The sequence below is a fragment of the Paramormyrops kingsleyae genome, chromosome 14 (assembly GCF_048594095.1).
Source record: "Paramormyrops kingsleyae isolate MSU_618 chromosome 14, PKINGS_0.4, whole genome shotgun sequence".
Lineage (NCBI taxonomy): Eukaryota > Metazoa > Chordata > Actinopteri > Osteoglossiformes > Mormyridae > Paramormyrops > Paramormyrops kingsleyae.
In genome coordinates this window covers 18,590,600-18,612,945 of record NC_132810.1, presented here as the reverse complement: position 1 = coordinate 18,612,945, position 22,346 = coordinate 18,590,600, and the positions used below count along the sequence as shown (strand labels likewise).

The window sequence follows — 22,346 nt, the reverse complement described above, 5'->3', positions numbered from 1 at the left end:
GTTGAGGACCCCTGTGCTAGAAGTTGTGGTACTGCTGATGAAGGTCGGAAATGAGCTTCAGAAACTGCTTTTAGAACCAGCGCGTGAATTTCCATCTAAAGAGGAAACTGAAAATGCACTTTTCAGTGACTGGTCAAACATCAAAATGTGACAACAAATCTTCACATGAAGTTACACAGCATGTACAGAAAAGGGACTCAGAGGTAAACCCTACCAGATATCGGACTGTAAACAGCAAACACTGTGCTCAAAAACATCAGCTCAATAACATTAGCCGGTTCGGTAGTTAGTGCCTAAGTGTAATTTGCAATTTAAATACCGCAGAAGCTTGCAATAATATTGCAGCTAAATAACTCCCTGAAGTTCACTGGAAATTGCTGGAAGCATAGGCCCTGAAAACCACCGCCAGAGTATACAGAAAAAGAACGTTCCACATCAACTAATACTTTATTCAAATGTGATGGTAAATACACATCTCGATCCATGTTCGCGTTGAACTTCACGAGTCATTTTAATCTGCAGTGGATAACTATTTTCTATGGAATTGCCACCAGGTGAATAAGCAAAAGCTACAGTTTAAAAGAAACATGGCACTAAATATCTTTATGAACAGCTCTATATATACTGGTAATCGCTTTGCATGCAGAGGCTGGGTGAGTAAAATGTAGGGACGATGCAAAATCACTGGTCACAGCCTCAGATGGAAAACTAAGCATATAATGTTTTGTCTTGCCTCACTCCAAGTCTAAGGCAGCACATATATGTAGTAAACGCTTCTCCTGCCACACCATTCTACTGCAGCGATTTTAATGCCATAACAGCAGCACCCAAAGTGACGCTTAAACCAGCTGTTCCCAGAATAAGGTTTTTACTGTATCCTTGGAAACCATTAAATGCTATTGAGTGGTTTGATTCACCTTAAGTTCTTCCTCAAGAAACCATTTATAATACATGGGACAGGGAATCCATATTAAAATGCTGGGGATTTAAATTATTAAACTCAGACCTACCTTATATTATCATTAGAGTGCAAATAGCTTAGTACAGTCAGTATCAGAACTGCAATGAGGCCTTTGAACAGAGTTTAGATTGATCACCTTCACAAAATGGTCAATAGTGCTTAAAATTATAAACAATGCACATAAGTGTTAGCCACCAACCCATAATCATTATACTCCGATGAATCAAATTAGAAATGCTAAGGGGAAATATTAGGGATACATGGCATTTCTTGTGATTCCAGAATACTAATACCGGGACCTTCAGGGACTTAAACTGGCAACTTTTAGCTGACACACTTAACAGGGCTACCTGCCTTGGGGAATTCACTCTCATACATCCACAACACAGACACTGCAGCCCGACACGACACCTTCTGGCCGGTTGAAAAAGCAAGTCAGATTACAACTTCAGGTGTTTGGGAGAAATAACCTTTCAATAAATCTCCGAGTGCACAGTGATGCCGTGGGAGGGTCTCTCATGAACAAAGCTTAGCTAACAGGCTCATGCCAAGCTTCCATTTCCCTGACCTTTGGCAGTTACACCAACCATGAGCTTATTCTGCCAGAGTGTGCCCACATTTGTGGAGGCCCACTGTGATCATGTCTGCCTCCCATGATCCTTCAGCTGTGGGCATGATGGAAACATCTGTCCTGATTGTATGACAGGGAGCACTGTTCAAGATACCCCAAAATCTATGCATGCACCATGAACCTAAACAAAGCAGTACTGTCTGATGGTAGGGATGCACTGAAATTTATGTTTTGTACCAAAACTTAATCTTAATTTTTTTGTTTGTTCAAACACCGAACCTGAAACAAACTTTTGGTAATTTCTTGACCATTTATGCAACAATTTGTTCAAATTAATGTATTCAATTAATTGTTTCTGAGTTACCAATTAAAAAAAAAGAGCAAAAGTAGACTTCTTCTGAACATTACATGCCTTTTCAAATGTCAAATGAAAATAAAAAACAATGAATGTCAGCCTCCTTTAGTCACCAAGCAAGATGTGAAACGACATTTGCAGCCCTTTTGTTTTCACTAATGTGCCATTAGTGTTAACAACTGTATAAAGCAATGTAATTATTTATACAAATCAATGCAGGTGAAATGCTTAATAAAAAGGGACATTTTTATTAAAATTAATTGTAAAATGTACTTAAATATTATGTAAAGCCCACTATAATAAACACATACCGATTGCATTTTGCATTGCCTGGCATTTAGTCGTTTTTCCAGGCGACAGACAAGAAATACAAAGTGAAAATAAATAAAAACATCACTTTATTATGGGCTTTATGGCTTTTTTTTTGGGGTGACAGCAACTCCGCAGCTGTGAGGACTATTGACTGTCCCACTGATTTCAGGATGGATAAACGTTGTGTTAACACGAGGGCCCATTAGCCAATACAAAAGTTGCCATATGTCAAACTACGGTGCAGCTGGCAGTTAAAATGAAGTTGAAAAACACTAATGGTTCTAGTGTTAAATGTCTCAATTTCAGTCAATAATCCTGGCCTTCAAAAAGAAATTTCCCAAATTTCTTTCAGGATTAATAATGCATCTGTTTTTTGCTTTTTTGGCTGCCCAAATTGCAGTGCACCACTACTTGAAAGGTAAGACAAAGGTCAATTTAATCCAAATAATTAAAAAAAATAACTGAAGATAACATTACATACAGCAAATACTCCACAAATGGCTCCAGCATACAAACACATAATCTAAAAAGGGGCTCCTTTTAGCCAGTGTCATGCGCAGGATATTCTGGACCTCAGTTATACGTTCAGAAGACCTTTAAAAACCTTAATGGGTTTTAAAAAACAACACCCCCACCACAGCAAATTAAGCCTCTGTGCTTATTTTAAAAGACTCATTCAGTGAAGTTTGTTTTTGTGGTAGCTGCCTGGATGATGCAGACCTGGATCCTAACCGCTGAACTACTGTAGTTACAAAGTATCATTGACAAAAGAGCTGCATGAACTCCACTCACCACGTAAATTCTCCAAGACAACAGGAACTACCGCACGACCAGAAGATGACATTACAAAAATTAAGAATCTTTTCACAACACTGGATACACAACCCACATCTGGGTGTGATACAGTAACAGTGAAATCAAAACTTAATGCATGGCTAAATCTGTGTTTGACGGACGTTCACTGCACTTCAGGGAAGCGCACAGAATTACAGTTAAAAACATGGACTCATAACTCGAAAGCTGCTGGTTCAAGTATTACAAGGACCCTGATACCACACCCTCCAAAAAGGTACTTAACTTGTAATGCATCACCCAAAGGTGTAAATGGTAAACAGAAAGAATAAATGCTAAATTTATAGAGCACTCTGGCCACAACCTATGCTTTAATCCCCTCCCAAGTAATAAGGCTTTCCTAAGGGAAGACATGTAGAATATTTACAGTCAGCGAGATCCCAATACAAAGCACAATGCCCTTGGTATAAGGCATAAGATTACAGAGGCAGATGTGTTTCTCCCTTGGATGTTTAAATATACAGTCAGAAATCTAAAAATCCATGCAGTCTGAAGTTCAAACTGTATTAGGCATCCATATGAAATAAAGCTTATTTTATTTCTGCACTGCACCTTCACAGAGCCCTTTTCCTGGTAGGGCGGTCAGGTGGCTGCAGGGTCATGCAATTCGCTGAGTGCTTATGCTGTGTTGACATTACACTTTTCACAGCACAGATAACGTGGGGGAATCTTAGTCTACATAACAAAATTTCACTGACGTGGAAAGAAGCTGGACACATTGACTGCAAGGAGACAAACTGCATACACGCGGGAGCAGATAATATACTGGTGATGTGCACAAATCAGGAATTCAACACATCTTAGACATGTATCTGTACATGATGTCTTTCCATGTAAGCAGGTAAGTTATTTTTTTTTTACTGGAGCATCCATTGAATCAACCTAAACATAGTTTCCTTCTTAGACATATATGAAATGTTGATGTGGAAAAAGAAAACACAAGGACTGTTGCAAAGTACCAATAATTGTTTTTGTAGACTTGAATGGTATCTCATTTTTTTCCCCACACTATCCAGACATTATACTGTGGTATATAGATATTTTGATGGTATTTTCAAAAACAACACTATTTTAAAATCTTGTTGGCAAAATTCAACAGAAAAAAAATTGTGGGCGTGGGGTTGGACAATTTTTTTCTTGCCGGACCACCCCACCCGCCTTTTCATCTAATTTTGTTGCCAAGATGTCAAAATTCCACAGTACAGTCAAAATACTGTAGTATACCATATTACTGAACAAGCCTACTCTTGGAAGTCATTGCTTTGACCACAGGAAAAGTGTGTTGAGGCCCTGGAGTGGCGATTTTAACGCCTGCTTCAGTGACTGCATAACAAAGTTACTTGTCTTGTTTCTGCTCATGGGATGTGCATCGTGGCAACATGTGCACTTTCACGAGAAGCTTTCATGTGCACGCCACAAAAAAGGGGGAGAAACACACAGACAGGCCGATGCTGTCACAGATGGGAGACTTTTAGGTCGTTGAGTAGCACAGTGTAGCTCCTGAGGCAGCCTTTAGTGTTAAGGATGTCAGACTTAAGCCAGGGGAATCTGAGAATATTATGGATAAAAGATTCTAATACCTGCAGGAGGTCGCACTCAAGCAAACACTTAAAAAAAAGTCAAATATCAAAACAAATCAATTCTTCTGCATAAGCCTGGAAATACATACAATTACTGTTAAAATAAACCAAATGAAACAAGCAGTGTGACATGTATGATGGATGGTTACATATCCAAGCAGCCTGCTTTATAGCAAAGCAAAAATAGTAGGAAAAAATAATTTTGATCACAATGTAAAACTTCTGAATGACCTCCCTAGTCTATGGCTGATGCCCAGTGCATATACTGAAATTCATTCCATGTAAACTGATATTTTATAGAAAAGGATAAAACGCACTAATCAAAAGAGTAACCCTCAGACAAAATACTTTAACGGGATCATGAAGTCTAAACATTAAACAAACATCTGAATTAATAGCAACTCATACAAAAACAGTTATCTAATTCAGTCAGCTATTAAACCTCCAGAAAACTGCTGCAAAGAATAACCACTAGATTCCTATCTAAAAACCTCTCATCTAGTGCTATAACAGACATGCTGTAATATAACCCAATTACCCTGCATCCAAGTAACCTTCCCAGCCAACAACCTCATTATGAAAAATAACATACCCGAATTTGCTTAAATAAGAAATGCCTTGTATAACAAGCAAACTCACACCAAAAAACAGAATGTTCTACAGCAGAACATTAATCACACCCTTTTACAGCTATGGATGTAACAAATGTAAAAAAGAAAAAGTGGGAGGGACTACAGTGAGCTCTCAATCACCACCTGGTTTAACCCAATGGAAATGAACAGTGTAGCCAATGGGAAGTGAGTTTAGATAGATAGTGACTGGAAACACACAATAGTTCTGCCCAGGATTTTCCAAAGCCTCATTTTTCCTGTCACTGTTCAAAACTATCCCTACTGAGCAGAGGATCCACTTAAAAAGAAGCCCAACCACAAAGCATTATTACAACATGCAGTCAGAGCCAATGCAGCTATAGGGGACAGTGAGCTGAAGGCACAGGAATGAGCCGCCTGCATATCGGCTCGTGCTCTTTCTGCGCGTCACCCGAACACGGACGCGCTCAGCTCTTCTCCTCCTCTTTGGAAACAGCCCATCTCCTACCTAAGCTGAGTTAGGGTGCCCTTATCTGTCAGTTACTCTCATGCCCGCTTCCTGCTTCACTTTGCGTTTGGGGGGGAGGTGGCTGGGAAAGCTGCTGAGGGAAGGGGAGAGAGGTGTTATTTGACAGGAACGGCATGCATTTCTGCACACACAAATAGCAAAAAAATTAAAATAATCAAGACGGCACGTGTACACACTTGTGAAATGAATCGCGGGCTGTGGCAGCTCTGAGAGCTACTCGGGCGGGGCAGGGCAGCGGTGTGCCAGCCTCACAGAACAAACATTAAAAACCGACTGCTGTCTGAACAAACACCCACTCATGAATGGTTGCTATGGACAAAGGAAAGGCTATTTAGGCAATGAAAGTTAAAAACCAGAGGACACTGCGTCCCTGACAGAGCTGAATAACACTGAACACAGTGAGACTATGAAGGGGCTGGACGAAATTTTCAGTGAACGTTCATAAGAAGCACAAGTTCTTCGGAGAAGATAAAAAGGCTACAATGATGAGTCTTTAGAAACTGGTAAATGCAAAGGTGCCCTAGACATTTTAATTCATCATAAATGTTAAGTCTTTTTTTTTTAAGCCAGAACTACACCAATTTGGTTATTTCAAATGAGGTTTGAAAAAAGATGATAAAGGTTGCACACTTTGTAGCTCAGGATTTGTTCACAAAGTTGGAGCAGCAGTAAGGAAACTTTCTCCCTGAACAGAAACAGGTTTATTGTGGATTCTATGCATTTTGTCTCAGTCCAGCTGTTTATTATTCATTTTCACACATTATAAAGCTATACCAATGGGTCTAACCTGATAGCATTAAAAAAACAAAAAACAAGTGGCTGAGTATCAGGAAATAATTCCTGATTCCGTGTTGCAGGAAAGTGAAAAGACTTATTCTGAGAGATTAAAAACTGCATTCAAACTCCGGAGTCCCAGATTTTTTTCTCATCAATACGCCACACTGGCTTTGCCCGCCAAAGACCAAAACCCTTCAGGAACAAAAGCAGCTTTGTACATGGGAATGCACTTCTTAAAAACTTAATTACAGTCAAGGGATTCTGACTAAAAAATGTGTCCCGATTCCAATAAAGCTATTCATAATTCATGTCTGAAGTAGTATGCGATTATGTCATTATCCTTCAAATGTCCTTAAAAACAACAAATAAACATATGTTTACAGGACAAGTCACTTGGTAGCACAACAGAAGATCTTTTAAAGGACGAAAGTGCCGTGTGTTATCCATACCTGGCAGACCCATGTCTGATACCTATTTAGTTTTTGGCAGTCTGTAAAAAGATAACTACTATTATTAAATCGATTTGTACAATCAATCGCATAACAGCTCTTTCCCATTTTATGTGCCTTTTTTTTTTTGTGGCTTTCAAGCCGAACACCAACGCTGCTACTCAGTTTTTTGCCACTCAGTGGGTGTGAACACAGCGACTTCTATCTGCTGTGACATCATGTGCATAGTCATTCCAGCACGAGGAGCATCAGATAAGAGGCTGACGATCTGGAAGTTAATGACACTTTTAACAGCAACTAGTAGCACAGCGGTTTGCAATCTTTGTAAAAAGAAAGTCCTGACGGGTGCAAGTAGCAATTAGTGGAAAATCCCACTAAACAAAGCGCACACAATTTTGTTAGAAGACACAATGGATAATTCGGGAGTTGCTAGCTTGGGCTGTTTTGTGCATTCGCTACAGCTTGTTATACACGAGGGGTTGCTATCGCAACAAAGTGTAAGTGACACTGTTGCTACTGGGAGAAAAACTGTGGGGCATGTTAAGCATTCACCACTTGTGTATACTCTCATGGAAGATATTCAAACTGAGCTGCAAAAGTCTCAAAAATGCTTTGTTGCAATAGCAGCCCCTCGAGTATCACAAGCTGCAATAAGTACGCAAAACAGATCAATGTAGCGACTCCCAAAACATCCATTGCTTTTATCACATTACTCGCATTGTCTTGCACAATTGTGTGCATTTTGTTTCGTGAGATTTTCCATTAAATGCTACTCCCACCACTCAAAACTTTTTTACACAGACTGTAAATCGCTGTGCTACTAGTTGCTGTTAAAAGTGTCATTAACTTCCAGATCGTCAGCCTCTTATCTGATGCTCCTCATGCTGGAAGGGTAAAATACTCAGAGATTGTCGCCTTATCTCGTGTTCTTACATTCCTCGTACTGCAAAGGGTATGCGCATGACGTCACAACAGGTGGAAGTCACGGCATTCACACCAACTGAGTAGCAGAAAAACTGAATGGCTGTGTTAGTGTTCAGCTTGAACGCCGCAAAAAACACACATCTGAAATGGGAAAAAGCTGTCCTGAGATTGCCTGTAAAAACAGATTTAACACGAAATAAAATATCTTTTAGAGACTGCCAAAAACTAAATGAGTAAGTATCGGACGTGGATCGGTCACTCATGGCCGATAGCAGATTGATCAAAAAGGTCTGGATCAGTGCCTATACTGATCCGAATATCGCATCTCTAGTATTTATATATTAAATATTAATAGGTAAAAGAAGCGCTTGTATTGCAATCTGTATTGGTATCGGCAGTTGTCTATCAGAATCGGATCAGAACTGGAAAAAATGTGGATCGGCCCATCCCAATTCTTTTATACAGTGCGTCCTTTGTGTCTGTGACAGGCGCTTTTTAAAAGCTTTTACGTTTCCTTACTAATCTTTTAGTTTAGTGACTAAGGGTATTTAGACAGTATTAAGATCACTGGCTGTTAGTTTCCTAAAAACTAACAACTTTAACTTTAACAAGACAACATAAAAACAAAACCAAGACATATCATGCAATAGGACATGACAAATTCACACAATTTGACTTTATTGTATAAAGGACAGTTATTCTACTCAATTACCATGGCTATAATCAGATAAATGTGTTAAATCTATATGAGACTTGTATCCGAGAGCACCTAGATTACTACATTAACCCTTCATATTTGACTGAATGCACAATCACTGTGCCTTGTAAGAGTTATCAATGAGAATTCAGCAGATATCCAAGCTGTGGATCGCCTGATAAGCCTCAATATGCACGACACACAGGATAAGTAAGGGTGCAAAAAGGCCGAACAGCAGTCATACCGGCACTGCAAACAAACTGCTGCTCCTCTATGGCAAGGCCCTTCTCAATACAGCCATTCAAATTTTAAACCTGTCACGAATGATGATACTTAAAATATCTATTCTGACCCACTGACTTAGAATATCAACATGACTTATGAGAACTCATGCTTTTCGGTTAAAGTCATCTTGTGATTTACTGGAATAAAATAGGAGCAAAAGAAAACTTTAGGTAAATAATAATACACAAACTTTGCCAAAGTATATAAGTTATATATATACACACACACGTATGTTCATACATATGTCTTGGCTATATTTTATTATGAGAGAACAAGACAGCATCAAAAAAAATTGCTTAATCTAGTTACTAAATAATGTTGAGGGGCTCTGTAAGTACAAATCCCCTAACAATTCTGTACATTAGTGTATGAATCCACTGGTGTTGGCTTTTTCATTAATGGGACAGGACTCAAAAGGCTTGCAGATTCTGTGTCCATGGTTCTATGTGGCTCAAACACTATGCATTATTCTGCAATGGACCAATATTATTCTTAGCAGCCCAGAATGTTGAATTGCACGCCTAAGTTATTTCTAAGTGATTTAATGTCTTTCCAACTTCATGATCCAAATCAACTTTTAAATCACTGATTCCATGTCTAAAACGCTGATAAATGAAAGTGTTTTTTTAACTGGTTGAGTAACTGGAATTAGAACTGAGAAATATGTGGAAGTATGCTGGTAAAAAATTTCATTGCACTATTAACAAGAGACAGAAGGCAGCTTCTAGGGGGTTGGATGAAAGATGATGACATTCTGTTTCCATAGCAACCTCTGTAGCCTTTATGGATGAAATGCTTAAGTGTGGTGAAGTACTAAAGACTGGCTATAGGATTTTCCTACTTTGGTCATTTGAAGAAGGCAAGGGGACCGGTATGAGGGATGAAAAAGTTAATAAATTATTGGTCAATTATTCTGTCATCTTCAATTTCCAAAGCAAAATGAAAACGCACTTATGAATTGTTTTTGCAGAAAGGTGTCCGTGATGTGAACAAAAATATGTATGCAGTTGTTTGGCAAGAGTGAGCACGTTCCCTTGAATGTCGCTATGCAATGGGGGGGGGTCTTCACCCCCAAGGGAATGATGTCACATGTAAGATGAGGCTCTGCGGAGTCGTTGGGTACAGGCAGTGAGAGACGCACACTGTGAAAGCTTCCCTTTCCTGCATTTACAACAAATACTTACCTTTATAGCTTTTATAGCTGATTTTGTTATCTGGGTCATCTTTGCTTTGGATATTGGAGGCTTGTATTCATTCAGAGAGTACAACTGAAAGACACAGTATAGAAGAAAGACATTAGTTTGACATTTTTGAGGACACCAGAAATGGCTTAGATGTTTCCCTTGTAGGCTTTTTTCAGTTATATTAAACTACCTAAAGCGGTCTAACTACATAAATGCAGATCTAATTATTTTCACATTGTAAAAGTTGGTGTTTTTTTCCAAGGAAAAATGTGAAGAACTCTGCAATATGATTAGGAATTACTGACGTTCAGCTGTATCATATAATCTTAATACTACACTGAATATACCTTGATTTACCACATGTATCACTCAACTGGAGTTTAAAGCTGACTAAACATTTTAAGTTGACTGCACATCTATCATATTGCACATACTTGTGCACACATATGACACAAATGTTTGTGTGACCTTTGCGTGGTGGTTATATTTCACTGGACATAAAAACAGGGGCTCGGAGCACATTGGTGACAACAAACCAATTTCAGTATTTTCAGAAGTACTTGAAACCAATGTGATGGTTTCAAACTGTGACAGTGAAAGTGCTTTGCCTAAATCTGTCCACAAACACTGGAGAACAGTGTAAATCTATTAATTTATTAATGAATGTTTAAGAGCTACTGCAAGTTGACAACCTAATATTCCACTACAGATTACTGACACAGATGTATATGTAGTGGATATTGACCAAATCTGTTTCTGGGGATGGAAAAAAAAATTTGCAAATCACCAAACTAAGAAAAGCAGGCATTATCCCCCTCTAGCACAATTACGTCAAGATTGGGCACTGAACCATATTTTGCTCATACTGTACTGGCCACACACTGTACTCCATGGCCTACTTCATATTACGTAATCAAGGGCAATTCTTCAAAGCCATGCTGTCAAACATGGATACGCATTTCCTTAAAAACACAATAACGCATTTCCTTGTACAAAGCACAATAAAATTCGCAAAAAAAAAAAAAAAAAAAACCTAGCCATCAGTCTACACAGCCCTTTAGGGAGTGCAATACTTTGATCTAACGATGTAAATAAACAGTAGCTAGCCCGATCAGCCTTTGTATGCCGTTTTACGAAGTCATCCTCTGCTCTGTTAATGTGTAGCCGCCTAGTCAAGATCGGTACCAAAAGCAACAGCGAGCTAATTTAACTAAAATTAATAAACGCATTACAGTTTTGCAAAACACGGCTTTGTCTACCCCGCTGCCCGTACACCGTTAGCAATAGCTACGTAATGGTACGTGCAATTTAGCCGTCCAGCTAAGAAAAGGCCGGTTAGATGGATGCCTAACGAATTTCACGCGCCGATTAACATGATATAGGTGCACATATTATCAGCTGTTAGCATCTTAACTGGATGACCGGTTTAGGCGGCCTAGTAACTAGCTAGGGGGAAATTAATTATATATATAAATAAATAAATAAAAACACGGCTAACAGGCTAACGCTGACGGGAGGGCACCATCCGCTCGCACGGATAACACCGACAAGGTGGATTATTTAAGGTTTTAGCGCATTTTAAAACGCAGATTCTGCGCGGCGGAACCGCGCGGCCGCGTCCCGGCGCCGAGCCCAGACGCAGGATGGCGACACCGCCTCGGACCCGCTCGCCATTACGGTCCCTCAGCCGGCGCACCCGAGACGATTGCGGCTGGCGGAGGACTTTCGTCTACCGCCACGACGGAGCCGGAGACTCTAAAGACGGGTGTTTGGGCAAACTTCTGACGTTACGGCCCGGTTCCGAATGCGTTAGCTATCCTGTGCAGAGGACTGAGGCCTAGTTAACCCAGGTTCCCACTGCCCTTCTGTATCCGTCTCCAACCCCAGAATAAGCCAATACACTTCAATTGAAGAATGAGATACAAACCTCGCCATTAAATGCTTTAACGGCCTCCATGGTGTTACTATATATATATAAAACAATATATATATGATAATGGCGGCGCTTTTAGGGTGTTCGCTGTGCTCTCACAGCCCGGTTTTCCGCATGCTCTCAGAGAGGCGTCTAACAGAGGTGGTAGGGAAGCCAAATATGGCGGCCGGAGGGGCGAGAAGAAGCAGCGCGAGCCTCCGACGAGCCCGCGCGGCCGAAAGCGGCTACTGCAGGTGGCAGCCGCCGGCAAGACGTGACAACTTCAATCCAGACTGGTGAAAATCGATACCCTCTATTCCCGCCATATATGTAGAGTTAATATTTCAAAATTATATTCAAGTGAGATTCATGTCATGTCAATATATTGTCAATATAAAAATGTTGCAAAGGAGATGCACAAGACACCAGAGAAATTATGCATGGAATTTGTATTGTTCTCTGAATTGAACCAGGTCAACACAGTAGAAATGAGTGAACTGTACATATTTTTATACACTACTGTACAAAAAAGACATTTACAACTTAAACTATAATAGCAAATGGTACAACTCCACATATAATTTTTACAGAGTTCATTGTTAACTGATTTCGCAAAAAGAAATCCTCTGAAATGGTAATTTCACTGAGAAACTGGACCGTAATTCACCACAATCCTGATACTGTTAAGGTATATCCAGTCACTTACACCTAATGCCTTTTAGTACTGGGGTAAAAGTGTATGTTTACAAACTTGGTTTGCATGAAAGAGAAGGAACTACATATTTACAGACAATTAAAATCAGTCACACAAATACTTCGTCGTGAATTGTTTTCCTGTGAATCGTGAATCACTGGCATTAAGTAAAACTGTTTCAAAAGGCACAGCAATGTAATGTGAACCAGTGGATGTTAGGACTTCTCCAACCCCAGCGTAAAATACAAAACGACAAACAACACACCCACTGTCTTCGTGCCTCATATGTGCGACCGGAGTGTCTAGCTACTGTCACGAGTTTTCACTGTGTCTGTAAAGAAAACCATATGGACCACTATATCAATAATCCAAAGTGTGCTTCAACACACAAATGAATGTTAAAAACTGAGAAAACTGGTAAAAAAAAAAAACACAAAAACAAAACGAGTGTTCACAACAGTACCCAGAAATAAAAGCGTTGTCACTTTAATATGTACAAGTCCTGTGCTGTAACAGCATTTCAGCTCTGCTCTTTGCTTGGGCAAGCAGCAGGCAATAAGTCAGTGGTTGTGGAAGGAGCAGGAGCCTCAAAGACAGTTTCACACGCTAGTTTCTGTGTAAGGGGCCACACTGGCCACAGCAGCAAGGTGCTCCACACTGCCCCCTGGAGGCCCCTGTGGCGTACAGATGTCCTGCCACAATGGCAGATGGGCCTCCTTCCATTTCCTGTACTTGAAGGCAGTCAGATCAGGATCAGTCAGAACCTGCTCTATGGCCAGAAGATCTGCCTCTTTAGCCTAGAACAAAGGAGACATAAGGCAAACCCATAAGCTGCCATTAAACCAACTTTTGTTTCATTTTCACCAAAACAGTATCGCTATATTAGCATTGCTCACAGCCACAAGCCATATATGGATGTCAATGACTGATTTGTTTCACACCTAAACAAGGAAACTACCATTAGGGTTACATGGAAGCTAAATATCCCACAATTTTGTTTTACAAGCATTGCTATTAAAGTTGTGCGGTATCCATTCATATAAGTATTCATATTACTTGGTATTTACCCATGTTTGGTACCTGCTACAGAGCATCAGATGCTTTTTGCAGCAAGAAAATATAATGATGTCATTAGTCATCACTACACTTTACTGTACAATGCTGTAACAATAAAACATTCATACAACATGTAAAGATTCATACAGGCCAACAGGCTAATATGACTGACTACAAAAAAACTGAAAGTATACCAAGTATACTGTTCTTTACAACAAACAGCACTGCAGAAATGAGAGATAACCAGAAAGACACTGCACATTAAAATACTTGCTTAGAGCTGCAAACAGGCTGTTTTTTTCCCCTCGGTGTTAAGTCCGTCTGCTTCACATCCTGAATACTCCTTAATTATGAGTGCTCATCCATCCACCTATCCATCCATCTTACAACTGTTTAGCCAGCGCTGGTGGGGGATGTGTTCCGTCATTAAGTTCAAGTCAAGTTCAATTTAGCTGCAATTCTCCCACCTAGCGGTGTCAGTTGAGATTGCAGCTAACCACCTGCTGCGCACCTTACCCACCTTAAGCGTGCTGTTCAGTGTCCGGATGTGATGTAGCTTCTCATTCATAGTCTGGTTTTTGCAGCGCTTGATGAATGACTTTCTAAAATCCCTTTTAGTGGATGGTTTTCGGTCTCCAATTGGTGATAGACTGGCTTCTTTCAGGTGAATGTACAATTTTTCCATTTCATCTGATGCATTTTCTGTTCACACACACACACACACACACACACACACACACATTAATTATTTTTCTATCTCCCCAAATAAAATGCAATATTTCTGGCCGCACACAAAGAGTGATCTCTCACGCTAATTATTTATATTATTCACGTGTAGAAAAATGGTTTTCCATTTCCCTTATAAGCTTAAATGTTTATGTTCTGATGACAGTTTATTGCACCCGTCTGCATCAAAATGAATTGTAACTAGTTAATTTAACGCATTTATCACTTCTGAAGAGAAACAAAAACAGCGAGAATATGGCTGCGTTTAACATTTTGTTGCTTTGCAGCCAGGAAATGTGGTGCACGGTACAGACAGACCTACGGACACCTGCACACAATGGCGAAGAGCTCAACCTACGATTCTGACAATGACAGAGGTAACCGTCCGGCGACAGGAAACTCAATCTGTGTGAGTTTCCCCTCCCCAGAACAGCCTAACTACGTGCAAAAGGGAAGACTGTCTCTAAGTGCCATGATGGCTTCATCACTTCTTGTTTTTGGCTGAGAGGAAGCGCAAAATGAATAAAAACAGTCACGGCCACATAGTCATATGTCAACAAATCAGCCAAAGCACGGTCTTAACGCATTCCTGCCACTGAAAGAGGCATCTTTAAGAGTGAATCTCAACTTTCTTGTAAACCGAAAGAGTAATTTTGGAACATTCTGGCAGTCGCTTTTGTCCAAATCTAACATTAACTGTCAAGTCAACATTAAAAAATCTTTTCCTTTTACCCTAATTTTTCACAGCAGACTAAGGAAACACTGGATAAGAATTAGCTCATCTTCACTAGCTTTTACATCAAACCCCACTCCCCCCACCATAATACACAGTGCAGCCCACAGGAAGACATGAAGATTTTCCAGTTTATTCCAGTGGCTGCACACAAAGTCTCAGACAAACATGGGGGAAGGGGAACCTTCAGTGAAATGAGGGTACTCTTTATTCTAAGGTCTAATTAAGTCTGTAATTAGCCGCATCTAATGGGCGCTCTGTGCTTAACCAGTCTGCAGCTGCTAAGCGGTCTCACCCTCTGCGGCATCTGCTGGTGAACACCCTCCCCGGTCGGCGCAAGGGCTACCACTGGCTGCCAAATCCAGGGGCTTCTGCGCCAGACAAGCCGCCACATTGCACCCCTTCTGCTCAGCCTCTAGGTGGAGCTGTTTGTGGGCCTGCGGCGAGCAGTGCACCTCCCTCCTGGCCGACTGCGTGATGATGTCCAGCGACGATCGCCGGTTCTTGGTCGTGGAGGAGACTGAGCTCTGGGACGTCATCGTGCTGATGGGAGTCGAGGTGGAGCCTGACGCCTCGCTCTGAGAAGGCGAGGAGTAGGGTGGAGGGAGACTATCCTGTTTAAACAGAGGGACGCCAAATTAAAAGCAAGAATAAAGACATTAAACACTAATTATTTGACACGTGTAGATTAACGCTTTAGGTAATTCAGTCTGTCAGCTGCATCAAAACAATGCATAGCAATAAAAAAAAATGTGCATAAACATGAAGTGACAGTGTTACGGTGGTTAGTACTGCAGCGTCAGATCTACCTAGCTGGGTTTGCATGTCCTCACAGTCTTTGTATGGATTTCCTTCTGGTCTACCAGTTTCCTTCCACTCTCCAAAGGTATACGGATTAGGTGGACCGGAATCTGTGTGTGTGTGTGTGTGTGTGTGTGTGTGTGTGTGTGTGTGTGTGTGTGAGAGAGAGTACTCCGTTATGGATGCACATCCTGCCCAGGGTGTCTTCTGCTTCGCCTGCTTCCTGCGATTCCCGAGAAAAGCTTCACAACCGTGCGGATGGAACAACAGAAAAAAAAAAAAAAAAAAAAACTCGACTTCTGTGTTTTCTTAACTTTGGAGATCACCGGGTGGAATTATTCCCCCAGGAGTACGGATGATGGATAGTGTCGGTTACCGTGAAAACAGAGTCTCTTTGAAAAGGGACCCTCTGGTACTTTGTTACTGCACCAGAAACTGGCATAGTGCTAAAAAATAGCAGCACGTCACCTGCCTATCAAGCCGCATTTGAACAAAAAGCAACACACAGCCAACAAAGCCAACATATTAGATCTGTTTATAGCCACAAGTTTAAAACGAGTCACGCGATCCAGCCGTCAGACCGAGCTGCTCTTACAGTGGACGCTTCTTCAGAGTAAGGGGGAGGCGGCACCTCCGTGGAATCTGGCTCCTCCTGGTCACTCGCTTCACTATAACGCTCTGGAGAAAAAAAAACACACAAACACACGTATATAGCTACACTACCAGCCAAAAGCTTTTGTGCACCACAGGATTTCACCACTTTTTCATTTATTTCATAAACTGCAGATTTTTCATTCTTGTTAAGCATTCGATAGTTGAGTGAACAAGTATGAATGAAAATAAGTTACATAAAACGTTTCCTTTAAGCATGGGAAGAGTATGTAACGGGCATGTCTGACATCCTATTAACTGGTTATGTGATGATGGTATAGTCAAATTCTAGGCTGTCCTTTAACTTCAAATAAAATAGTTAACTGTTTCATCCCATGAGACAGAGCAGTATGTAATGTCCCTTGTAGTAAAGAATGACTCAAATTTTCTCTGCTGTTATAACTGCTAGAGGTGGTTACTTAGATGAATTACTTAGATGAATCGAAATTAGATGAATTTTCCTGCTAATAAAGGTACTCAAATGGTGAACATACTGTAAATGTATGTTAGTAAAGAATACTGTGTATTTTTATTAAAATGTTAAGGGAGTAACATGCGAATGTAGAAAATCTCAGTATGTGCAAAAACTTGACGGGTAGAGTACGTCACCTATGTGAAAACAACAGGCAGAGGTTAGCTCACTTTCATTAGCACGACTTCCAATTTAAGCCAAACCACCAGAACCACCAGCTGAACATTGAGCGATAGCTCACCTCCCGGATTGTCTGTCGGCTCATAGTGAATGGAAGCCAGCCCCAGTTTATTTAGCCATCTGAAAGCAAACAAACACATCTGTGAGATAAACTCCTGCACGCATGCCGAAACTGTTTGAGTGTAGTTCACTAAATGCTAAGATGAGCGAAACAAGTGAAAGAAAAATTAAGTGACTTAAGTATGACTGTCAATTGTGTGGTACAATCCTGCTTTTTTCCCCCCACTAGTCGCAAAACCTTTTTGATGACCAATTGAATGCTTTAGCTGCCGAATTGTCACATGTAAATCGAATCAAAATCGTGGCGGTTCATCATGCAGGAGCACAGATGCAGAGTGTGACTCGTCAGCGGCACCAAGCATGCAAGGGGGGGCTCTCAACGACAAAACCGCAGTAAGATGCGCAGGGCGGCACGTTTCCGTCACTGCCTGGCCTGAGGTCCTCACATATTCATGTCCTCGCTGCTCTCTGCCGCGAAGTAAAACATCATGACGTCAGGGTGACAGGCCTTCATCGCGCTGCGGAGAGCAGGAGGGAGGAGATGCTCAGAAAGGGGAGAGATTTTCTACCAACTCGAAGGCGAGACAAATCAAACCATCATAACTCATCAAAACAAAACAGATTAACTGCTTGAAATGAAAGTACATATCAATATGCACTGGAAAAAAAGACGACGCTGACTCGGTTTCCAAAAACAAGCTCTGCTGCTGTGATTTACGTGAAGCAACAGGCCAAAATAATTCCTGTAACTCGAAAAAACAGTATCGTGTTTTCATAAGCTGCAGTGCATTTTCCATCTGTCCATGGCTTAACTTGCTTTTACTTGTACATACACCCAATTATGCAAAGATATGTGTGATCAAAAGTGGTTTAGCTGTTCCTGTCAAACATTCACCACACGTTTCAGCGCGATCTGTTTCCTACAGACGGGTTTAAAAACATTTCAAAGCAAACTGCTCCCTTACTGCTTTTTCTTGCACTCCACTGCCCGGTCGATCAGAAAGTCTGCCAAGTTGATGTAACCTTCTGCCTTTTCAGCCTGTAAGGGAATCAACACCACAGTGTAAGACATCACTATCATTTAGAGCATTCAACCGTTACTACAACACTGATTATTCGACCGTAAGGAAAAATGTGAAGAAACAGCTAAAAACATCATTGGCAGGTTCTACGGTCTTTAATGTTTATTCTTCTGAACCATCATGCCGCATGACCTGATTGGACGTGGTCCAACGAGTCGGCCAACCCTTGGGGTCAGTCTGTGACCATTCGCCAGCTAACTAACACTGATTCGACAACGCGGAGAAACTCAACATCAGTGGTCCTTCGTGAGAATGCCACTCACCATCTGACTGGTATACCAGTATAGTGAAGTCCTCTTCAGCACAAACCAATATTTCTTCCACTTGATACCCAGGAAGCCTTTTCCCTCAGTCTTCCTGTAGAGCCAACCTTGGTGGTCCACATTCCCCAGCTCCTTCACGGAAATCCTCCTCCGGCTCATTGTCACATTGCCTGGGGATGCAGGACAGCCAGTCGATGTTTATGTCCTTTCGAACCCAAGTCAAGTTTTAGGAAGCGCTGCATCCGCGATTCTGACATCATCAAACCACTCACAGTCAACAGAATCAAAAGCAGCCCAAGATCTTGCCATAAAATAACTCAGTGCACAGTCAAAACAAACCCTTGGAGATCTTACCTCGATCCTTCTTCTTCGATTTTGGCCGCAGAGAGACCTGTTTTGGAGAGGAGGCAGAAGAAGCAGTGGGGTCAGACAAAGGCAAAATGTTGGGGGGCGCTTCGCAGGTGCGGTGTAGAGAGCGTGCGCAGATCAGGGCGTGAAAGCACGGCTGCGCAGCCAGCGCTGTCAGAAGCTCGCAGCCGCCACACACGGCTCGACTGGAACATCCTGTTTCACACTAAACACCGAACATGAAGCCTCCCACATGCACTCGCTTCAGCTCGCTCTCTACCACCTCCCCCAACCTCATCTTCGTCTCTCTCTCTTTCACCCCCCCCCCCATTCCACCACCCTACCCAGATGAGCGAAGCAGGTCACTTTTCCAAAGTAAATTGATACAAATTGCGAGGCGTTTCACTTTACTTTCAAAGACTTCGCTTCTAACAAGCCATGTTGGGCGGGATAAGTGTTGCACATTGACGGCAACCACTGACATAACAGTAGCATCAGCCACTCTGTTTTATTAATTATTCATTCCACAGACAAATAAAACGCAACACAACCGACAATAAAGAGAATTTTCTCATTAATTGGTAATGCGTAAAAAAAAAAATTGCCACCTGAAGGGAAATAACAGAAAACAATTATAGTTATAAATTTGACGCAGTTGCTGTAGAGAAGGTGCCACCAGCCTTGCTGGAGATAACGAAGGACTACGGTAACGGAACTTACTGGATTATACCCATCAGCTGCCATATTCGGTGCCAACGAGATGGGGAAGGCAGCCTGGAAGAAAGAAACCGCACAAACTCGTCAGTGAATTACATCTTAGCCACAGTTCGATTAAATCGCTCCCTCCCCCGAATAATACTCTTCTCCTTTTTTTTCCCCCAAAATAACCTATACGTCTTAATTATTCAAGCCAGTACAAATACGATTACTGCACCTTTAGTAGCGCGGCCACTGTGTCCCCAAATAAGTCACAGCAAAAAAATCTAAACTCATAACTTTAACAAAAAATAAAATAAAAGGACGGACGAACTCATCCTGTTGACCATGCAGAAGGGAACCGAGAAAGGAAAACGCTGCCAGCTTCGTGCGCAGAATTAGCTTTAATCTTTCTACATCGCTAAATGAAAATTGAGCAAGAGCCCAGCGCTGAGCTGTGCGCGTTGGCCAACTTCCTACGCCGCGCGGGTTCCTCATTCGCAGCGCGGCCGGACTGAGGAACAAAGAAAATGAGGATGCAGCGTCTGCCGGTCAGTCGGTGACAGAAAGGTGCCAAAGTGCGCGTCCCATGACATCTTCTGACAGGCCGGGCACTTCCTTCGATTTCCAGGTTTGGGAAACCTTTGTTAAAAAGAATGTCTCCTTTAACTTATAAACATTAAGAAAAAAGGTTTCCACATCTTACCGCTCAGTTTCGTACTATCGATTACGACAGATATTTCCACGACGGGTTTCATTCTTCCTGCCCACTTGCCCAGAGGCGATTCTAGGGACAGTTGGGGCCCCAGGCAAAAAAAATATATATATATGGGGCCCTCCAACGCACCCCGCCCGACATGATAAAATTTATGACCATTATTTTACCGTGAAGTCTAAATTAATAATATCAACAAAGACAATTTAATAAACAGGAAAACAGAATACACAAATGAAGCAGATCTGGCGTCCCAATGTACCAATTAATCGGCTCAGCTCGGGAGCGCCCAGGCTACCTTGTCTGTCCGGTCCCTACGCCTCTTTGCTTGCCCAAAAAACGCCTCTCAGTCACGCAAGCCGGGTAACTGAGTATATTACTTACTAGTACTACTGCAACCTGTAATACCAATAGGCCTGTAACCTGTAATACAAATATGCTCCCTGGCCGATTGACGTATTTCGCTATGTTTGAGGAACAAAGTAGCAAAAACCTCTGATTAAGGAGGACTGTCTCAAACAAGAAGTCAAACCCCTAATTTCAGATGACAGGGTCCATGGGCAGGATCCTGATGAATGGGGCCGTGAATCTTAGCAAATAGAGAGACGACAAGAATCCCCATAATATAAGAGTCCGGGAGATTACACACCCGGCCATTTGTCCTTGCAGTCGCTCAACTGCGTAATGAAAGCATGTCAAACATCACGGGAGATTCGTGAATAAAGCAGCAGATTTGGTGGGTAGGCTGAGCGGAAAGCGATCGCCGTTTTCTATAAATACAAAAGTAATAATCTTCATTTCAGTTGTCAAACTTTTCTTCAGGGATACAGCTTGTAATTAGTAAGGGGTTTATAAATATACCTTCCTGCAGCAAAGGTACATTTAGTTCAAGCAGTCATGTCAATTTCTACAGGTCAATGAGTGTACTGTTTATCAAGTCTTTGTATTCGGATAACAGAAAATAACTACCTACATGTAAGCAAAGTAATACAACATCACGTACGCACAGATACAATTCTTGCATGTTGACTGTCACGGGAAATAAATAAAAAAACAAAATTACTCAAAGATATATACTATATCATACCTGGAATCGAGCCAACGGATTGAATTTTACAGAGCACATGTTATAAGGGACTTTAGTCCTAGTCGCTAATCTTTAAATCGTACGTGCGGAATTTTCCCTTGGTGCCATAAAAGTAATTAACGCTGTATATGTTTACTCCTGCACCAGAATGCAGAAAAAGCACTGATGAAAACGATATATGCAATTTAAAGAACATTAACTAACAAAAACAAATGAAATTCAACGAGGGACGCCTAGCAAACAGCTAAATCGTTGTTTTGAAGTCTTAATGACTCTATCTGGAGCATGTGTGTATTTTCCCGTCTGTTTTAAAGAGACAGGGCAGTCCGTAACCACAGTGCGTCGCTGTTGTGCCTTCTTGTAACATCTAGACAGTCAGTTACTGCACACGCTACGGGTATTTTCTAGACTTTTTCAACACTACAGGTACCGCTTATTTTGTTCTATCGGGTACATTTTATTAAGGAACACGTTTAGGCAATGTGCAGCGTAGTGACTGATACAAAGAAAACAGTACTACATAAAGAATTCAAACGAATTATTTTGGGGAATGTAGAACTGGAAAAAGAATCAAACAGCCAGTTGGTTTACGAAAGGGGAGTAATGTAGAGTTGGGACCAGAGGTGGGTATGTCCCAAGTATCTTGAACCACTGGGGTTGGAGTAGATTGAGAACATTTTCAGCGCTCCTGCACACACAGGAAAGCAAAATGATTGCACTGTTTTCAGTGTCCAGTTGAATTGTGCCCCCCCAAACAAAAGTGTCAGTTAGAGCTAGTTATCTGTTCTTAGCGCTTGAGTAGAG

At 41.4% G+C, this 22,346-nt stretch overlaps 2 protein-coding genes and 1 long non-coding RNA gene across 4 annotated transcripts in view; 1 reads left to right on the top strand and 2 right to left on the bottom strand.

Moving 5' to 3' along the window:
* Positions 1-12,177, bottom strand: part of LOC111842177 (SR-related CTD-associated factor 8) — a 27,481-nt gene extending 15,304 nt beyond the window's left edge. Inside the window, exons 1-2 of the mRNA XM_023808536.1 lie at positions 11,994-12,177; positions 10,067-10,150 (exon numbers count right to left, since the gene is read on the bottom strand). Of these exons, the coding sequence (XP_023664304.1) occupies positions 10,067-10,150; positions 11,994-12,023 (114 nt within the window). The 5' untranslated portion in view covers positions 12,024-12,177. The remainder of the gene's footprint in view (positions 1-10,066; positions 10,151-11,993) is intronic.
* On the top strand, positions 3,609-15,595 carry LOC111842233 (uncharacterized). Its single transcript, XR_002837856.2, has 3 exons — positions 3,609-3,892; positions 14,742-14,831; positions 15,459-15,595. It is a non-coding gene; the product is annotated as an uncharacterized lncRNA (long non-coding RNA).
* ipcef1 (interaction protein for cytohesin exchange factors 1) lies at positions 12,411-22,346 on the bottom strand. Of its 2 annotated transcripts, none has more exons than XM_072698759.1 (11): positions 21,543-22,346; positions 19,765-19,818; positions 19,051-19,087; positions 18,697-18,866; positions 18,317-18,390; positions 17,798-17,869; positions 17,353-17,411; positions 16,584-16,666; positions 15,483-15,801; positions 14,249-14,430; positions 12,411-13,469 (listed from the first exon to the last, which is right to left on the bottom strand). In XM_072698759.1, the coding sequence occupies exons 1-11, from the start codon at positions 21,579-21,581 to the stop codon at positions 13,272-13,274; spliced, it is 1,287 nt and encodes a 428-aa protein (XP_072554860.1). In that variant the 5' UTR covers positions 21,582-22,346; the 3' UTR covers positions 12,411-13,271. The 2 variants fall into 2 exon arrangements, with proteins under 2 accessions (XP_072554860.1, XP_072554861.1); XM_072698760.1 differs by lacking the exon at positions 21,543-22,346 and adding an exon at positions 19,979-21,508.